The sequence below is a fragment of the Melanotaenia boesemani genome, chromosome 12 (genome assembly GCF_017639745.1).
Source record: "Melanotaenia boesemani isolate fMelBoe1 chromosome 12, fMelBoe1.pri, whole genome shotgun sequence".
Lineage (NCBI taxonomy): Eukaryota > Metazoa > Chordata > Actinopteri > Atheriniformes > Melanotaeniidae > Melanotaenia > Melanotaenia boesemani.
In genome coordinates this window covers 31,557,958-31,564,381 of record NC_055693.1, presented here as the reverse complement: position 1 = coordinate 31,564,381, position 6,424 = coordinate 31,557,958, and the positions used below count along the sequence as shown (strand labels likewise).

The 6,424-nt window shown below is 38.6% G+C and overlaps 1 protein-coding gene across 1 annotated transcript; it reads left to right on the top strand.

The window, feature by feature from the left end:
* Positions 1-15: 15 nt before the first annotated feature.
* Positions 16-6,070, top strand: LOC121650116 (CCR4-NOT transcription complex subunit 9-like). The gene is made up of 8 exons (XM_042001437.1): positions 16-394; positions 838-1,023; positions 2,062-2,177; positions 2,363-2,472; positions 2,578-2,687; positions 2,768-2,866; positions 3,108-3,199; positions 5,308-6,070. The coding sequence occupies exons 1-8, from the start codon at positions 377-379 to the stop codon at positions 5,474-5,476; spliced, it is 900 nt and encodes a 299-aa protein (XP_041857371.1). The 5' UTR covers positions 16-376; the 3' UTR covers positions 5,477-6,070.
* Positions 6,071-6,424: the final 354 nt, after the last annotated feature.

Sequence of the window (6,424 nt, the reverse complement as noted above, 5' to 3'; positions counted from 1 at the left end):
ATAACCGAGAACGAAAACCATCGTCCTCTCGCGAGATCTACTTTATATCTCCATTGCCTCACACAAAAATTGTAAACTGGTTCGCGTCTACTTTCGAAACCTCGATTCATTTGGAGATAAACACATATTACTACATTCTTATTTTGTTATGTTATTGATTGGTGAAGTTATGTTGCGTGAATTTATGTAAAATTATGCGGGTAGTGGATTCTATTTGTCAAGACACTTAGCAGCTAGCTAGTGCTAGCATTTCAAACTGTCGGTTTTAAACACCAACCAATTTGCGTAGGAACGGGATTTATTTGCACTTTTTAGTACAGTTTTGCCCCTGTAGTTCATTTTTGCCCAAACATTTTGAGATCATTGGTTTTAGAAGATGCTGGCGACGGGAGCGGTGAGTATTCGCTATTGTTCTCACATTACCCTTTCTTCTTCAAACACTTTTTAAAAAAACCTGTTTAATGCAACCCAACACTACCATACATTTTCTTTAATACATTTAAACATTTCAATCTTTTATGGCAATCAAACAAATGTAAATAATGGAGCTAGATATGTTTTTCATTAACAAAATAAGAATTTCACTGATGTTTTGTTGATGTATTTGTTGTCATAAGAAACGTCTCCAGCAGAGCATGAAGTGAGGTACCTTGGGTAGTTTGTATGAGTGTGTTAGATAAATGCTTTGTTCCGGCAGGGTCACTGAAGATATATTGTAGCTATAATACAATGGACAGGGAGTGCAGTCTTCATAAAACTCATCTCAGTCACTGGGTTTCCAAGGCTTGATCAAGTGTTGATAAAGAAAGTATTGATATTTCTTTCTACTTTTCACAGGCTGTAACTAACGTCACAGCCCTGGCCCAGGTAGATCGTGAGAAGATTTACCAGTGGATCAATGAGTTGTCCAGCCCAGAGACCAGAGAAAATGCTTTGCTGGAGCTCAGCAAGAAGCGTGAATCTGTGCCAGACCTGGCACCGATGCTCTGGCACTCCTGTGGTACTATTGCTGCCCTGTTACAGGTATGATCATCTGTCCATCTCTTCAGACAGCACACAGGATCTCCTTGGTGTTATTTCTGTTTTCACCTGCTATTTGGCATTTGATGATTTAACCTATTCTTGAAAAGGCCTCTTTTTTCTGTCTCTTGTCCGAAGTAAATTAAGTATATCCTTGCAATTATAAGAGCTGTATGTATAATCCTGGTCTCAAAAGAAATTAAATCACTATGGAAGTGTTCAGATTCAAGATATGCATTATTGTGTCAGAATTAAACTGGAACACAGTAGAATTTTTAAATGGGTATCTCCTCCAAAAGGAAAACCACATCAGTGAATGCCTGAGGATAGCAGCCTAATTTATTGAAGAATTAGTAAAGGGATGTCCCATGCATAACTGCTGAAGTAAAAGCTAAAAAAGTTCATCTGAGCAGTTTTACAGATGTTTTAATAGAGGTGTTGCTCAGGTCAGTATCTCGGGAACCCATCAGCTGATGTTGATGATGGACACCTGTATAGTGGAATAAAACTTGGTGGCAAAAGTAAGACAAGCTTTATCACTTAGTGATTTTTTTTTTTTTAACTGCTGACTCACAGAGTTTTTGTCACAGTGATGAGATCGTCTCTCTCTGCTTTCATATGAAACATTGTTTGTGTGGTTTGCTTGAGGTGGAGAAATAGGCAGAAACTTTAAATTGGACAATGCTGTTCTCAATTTTTTGTTGCATTCCCATATAATTGCTTCGAGTTTGAACTGTGTTTGGTTTGGTTGTTTAAGTCTTTAAGCTGAGTTCTTTTCCATCATTTTGGTATTCTAGATGTTAGGAGTGGTGCTTCCTAGTGTGTACAAAGATCTTCTATTCTGCACGTATTTCATTCTGCCACATGTACAGGGGGCTCTTGTGAAGAAGAGGTTAAGAAATTATGTTAGATGTCCTTTTCAGACATGAGTTAATGACTTTGTTCATCTATTAAAGTCATCGCATTGATCATGTTTGTGTTAATGAAAAGAACCGAAAGTTTTCTAATGTAATTGCATTGTCTCTTTTTTATTTTTTTTAGGAAATTGTGAACATCTATCCATCCATAAACCCTCCTACACTCACAGCCCACCAGTCGAACAGAGTATGTAATGCCCTGGCACTTCTGCAGTGTGTCGCCTCGCATCCAGAGACACGGTAATGAGATATTCACACTGAGAACCGCAGAACTTCTTAGGAACTAACTTTTTATTCAGCTCTGTTCCTTGAAAGCTTCAACTAAGCAGCTCCCCAGAAATGACATAACCAACATTGCTTTTCATGTTTGATATTTAGTTTGTTCACATGGGTTAAAGTGCTTTTGATTCTTCTCCCCTCACCAGGTCAGCTTTTCTCGCAGCTCACATTCCTCTGTTCCTTTATCCTTTTCTGCACACTGTGAGCAAAACGCGCCCGTTTGAGTATCTGCGACTTACCAGCCTCGGAGTCATAGGTAATTACTTCCTTCTGAGGCTTTTAATTTTTTTGTCACACATTATTAACACCATCATCATTCAGAGTTTATCTCTAGTATGACGTTATTTTTCCTTTTCGATAGGTGCGTTGGTCAAAACAGATGAACAAGAAGTCATTAACTTCCTTCTCACCACTGAAATCATCCCACTCTGTCTCCGCATTATGGAATCGGGCAGCGAGCTCTCCAAGACGGTATTAATGAAACTTTATAATGTGATCAATACTTTATTATTCCAGTGTGCTTGAAACCATTCTTCCTTCTCTTTTTTTAGGTTGCTACTTTCATACTGCAGAAGATACTGTTGGATGACACTGGGCTGGCTTATATATGTCAGACTTATGAACGTTTCTCCCATGTGGCCATGATTCTTGTAAGTAATAATAATAGTAATGGCTTATATTTATATCGAACTTGTTGAATTTAGAGAATGTACTGTGGATCCATTACTCCTTCTTTCCGTGTACATACTTGATGGTGGTGAGCCACAGGTGGAGACACAACTGCCCTGTTTTTAATTTCCAATTTCTTTTATCTTCAGGGACTGTAAATATGACCTTTGCACACTTTTTTTATTTTTATTTATTTTATTTTATTTTATTTATTTATTGCAGGGGAAAATGGTGCTGCAGCTCTCCAAAGAACCGTCGGCACGACTGCTGAAACATGTTGTTCGCTGCTATCTTCGCCTGTCGGATAACCTCAGGTACAGCAGCGTTCTGCAGCAAAAGTAGATTTTAACCGGTCTCCTGTTTTAATGGTTTATCGAGTGGGAATCTACAGTATCTAAACCTGGAAGTAACATGAGTCTCTCGTGACCATTGATTGAAACATTTGATCACCGGCTTTTACCACTAGGAGGAGCCATGGGGACAACGTTATTAATTCCCACATTTATTGGCATTTTACTTTGCATTTCCAATGAAGCCTTTTTTATTGATGTGTTTTTTGTGAAACTGAAACCTCTGGAATTTGCTGTTAGTACTAAGAAAGAACTTTTCTGGTAGATTATGATGTGAGCAATAAGTGAAATATATTAAATGGAAAAGACAGAGATCTAACATGAACACCCTTCGGTGAAACATCAGAACCTGCATATTACAACCCTCAGGTTAAGACTTGTTGATAGATCACACCACACATTTGTCTGGAGTCTGGTTTTCATGATGTTTTATTGAGGTGTAAATTCCTCTGACCTGCTAACCAGTTTCCTCTGGGAAAACATTAAATATTTCTCTAGTATTATCTATCTGTACAATTTCAACTTCCACCCACAACAGATCACCCCTGTTAGAGGCTAGACCCACTCACAAGTTTGTAAGGAAAAAGTACAAGAAGACGGATGATCGATCTGCTTTCTAGTTCCAAATTTATAACCTTAATCATTAAGTGTTTAAGTGGGGATGATATATGTATGCTCCACATTCTGTATTGCTATTATTGCTATTGCTATCATTAGCAGAGAAAATGGCTCATTCTTTCTTTTTCCCTGCTAAGTACTTACTGGAATAGAAGCAGTAAGAGGTATTTTCAGTTTTACACTAATGTAAGAAACCGATCCCATTATGATATCATGGAAGTTGCTACTTAGCAACACACAGCCTCTATTGATCCAGCAATCCCCTGCGTCTGCTTTTGTCCTCATTTAGCCTACTGCTGCTACATAACTACACTGAAGAAATTTGGTCTTTCTTTTAAACCAAATTTTGAGAATATATAAATATAAATAAATAAATAAATATATATATATATATATATATATATATATATATATAAGACCAGACCCCAGGTGTAGACTGTGCAAAGAGGCTCCTGAGACAATCCAGTACATAACTGCAGGGAAAGCTTACAAGGAGCGTCATAACCAAGTGGCTGGTATAGTGTACAGGAACATCTGTGCGGAGTACAGACTGGAAGCCCCGAGGTGAAGGTGGAAAACACCGCAGAAGGTGGTAGAGAATAGCAGAGCTAAGATCCTGTAGGACTTCCAGATCCAGATTGACAAAATGGTAATGGCAAACCAGCCGGACATTGAGGTGATGGACAAACAGCAGAGGAAAGCCGTTGTGGTTGACATCGCAATACCAAGCGATTGTAACATCAGGAAAAAGGAACATGAGAAACTGGAGAAATACCAAAGCCTGAAAGAAGAACTTGAGAAAGCCTGGAAAGTGAAGGCAACAGTGGTCATCGGAGCACTCGGGGTAGTAACCCACAAACTGGAGGAGTGGCTACAGCAGATCCCAGGACAAACCTCAGACATCCCGGTCCAGAAGAGTGCAGTCCTAGGAACAGCAAAGATACTGCGCAGAACCCTCAAGCTCCCAGGCCTCTGGTAGAGGACCCGAACTTGGATGGATGAGACCGCCCACGGAGGGCGAGGGGACAATTTTATTTATTTATTTTTTTTTTACTTTTATATGTGTGTGTATGTGCTGCACGATGGTGTGGTTAGTACCACAGCTCGCAGCTAAATTGTTGCTGGTTCGAGCCTCAGTTGGGGGAGGTTCAAACAGAGGCGACTCTGTCTGGAGTTTGCATGTTCTCCCCTTGTATGTGTGGGTTCTCTCTGGGTACTCTGGCGTTGTCCCACCGTCCAAAGACATGCATGTTAGGTCACTCTGAATTCTCTCTCTCTTCATATATATATATATATATATATATATATATATATATATATATATATATATATATATAAACATGTATTGTTATACTATAGTTGGCTGTATTTCTAGCCTCTCCATGTACATCTGTTGTTTGACGTGATCATCATCATCCAGTGATTTCTGACATTTTTCCCACCCTTTTCTTCAGAGCCAGAGAGGCCCTGCGTCAGTGTTTACCAGACCAGCTGAAGGACAGCACCTTCGCCCAAGTGCTGAAGGATGACACCACCACCAAACGTTGGCTCGCACAGCTGGTGAAGAACCTGCAAGAAGGCCAAGTCACTGATGCCAGAGGCATCCCACTCGCTCCTCAGTGATGGGCTGGAGGGGATTCACAGCTAGCACAAATGGACTTACTGTTTAGAATTTAAACTTGGTCAAATTCTTGGTGCTAACAGGCTTTTACTGTTGAATAAATTGATCTGCTCTCCTGCAAATTTGACCGCTGCTGTACGTTTTCATTAGAGCCCAGATACAGTTTATATTTTCAAAACTGGCACTCGTGTGGATATTTGACAGTAATTGAAGTTCATTTGTTAGACATTGGCTTTGATTTTCTTTGTTAATAAAGAAATGTTGAGGACAGGTATTTCTTATTTAATAACTTAACCACCACATGAATTACCAGATATTTTTAAAGATTGCATTTCAACAAAGGCAAACCACACAGAAAGAAAAAGTATTAAAATACCTGAAACTACAACAAAATGGGCATCGTTGAATTATGAATCCTCCTCCATAAACTATTTTTACTGTACTTACTTACTTTTTCTGGTCAATTTCTTAATAAAAAGCTTAAAAACTGAAGCTCATGTTTTAATGCCGTAACATTCCAGCTCCAATATAAGCTGTTCATTTATGCATCAAACAAGACTTTTTTTTATCTTTGCCTTCATGTCTGCTTGTATATTTACTTTTTTACCTGTTTTATATTAGAATTCCTCATTTTCTAAGTTACTCTGAAGAGAACAGAAAAAGTGGAAAAACATCTGCGTTTCCAGAGTTTTCCTCGTTCCGCTTACTTACAAATTAAAGCATTTTCTTACTTCACTGCTTTTAATAAACACTTAATTTAGAAAAATTAATAAAATCTTTCTATGGGTTGATGGATTTTTGCAGCTTGACGTAGGAGTGTGCTGCCCCGTGCTGGTATTTCCAAAGAATTCAACAGGAAAGCATTTTAACTTGGCTTCCTTTTTAAATTTGAAGGGTTCTGTTTTTTTTTTTTTTTTTTCTCTCTACTTTGTCTTGTCCAGCATCATAAG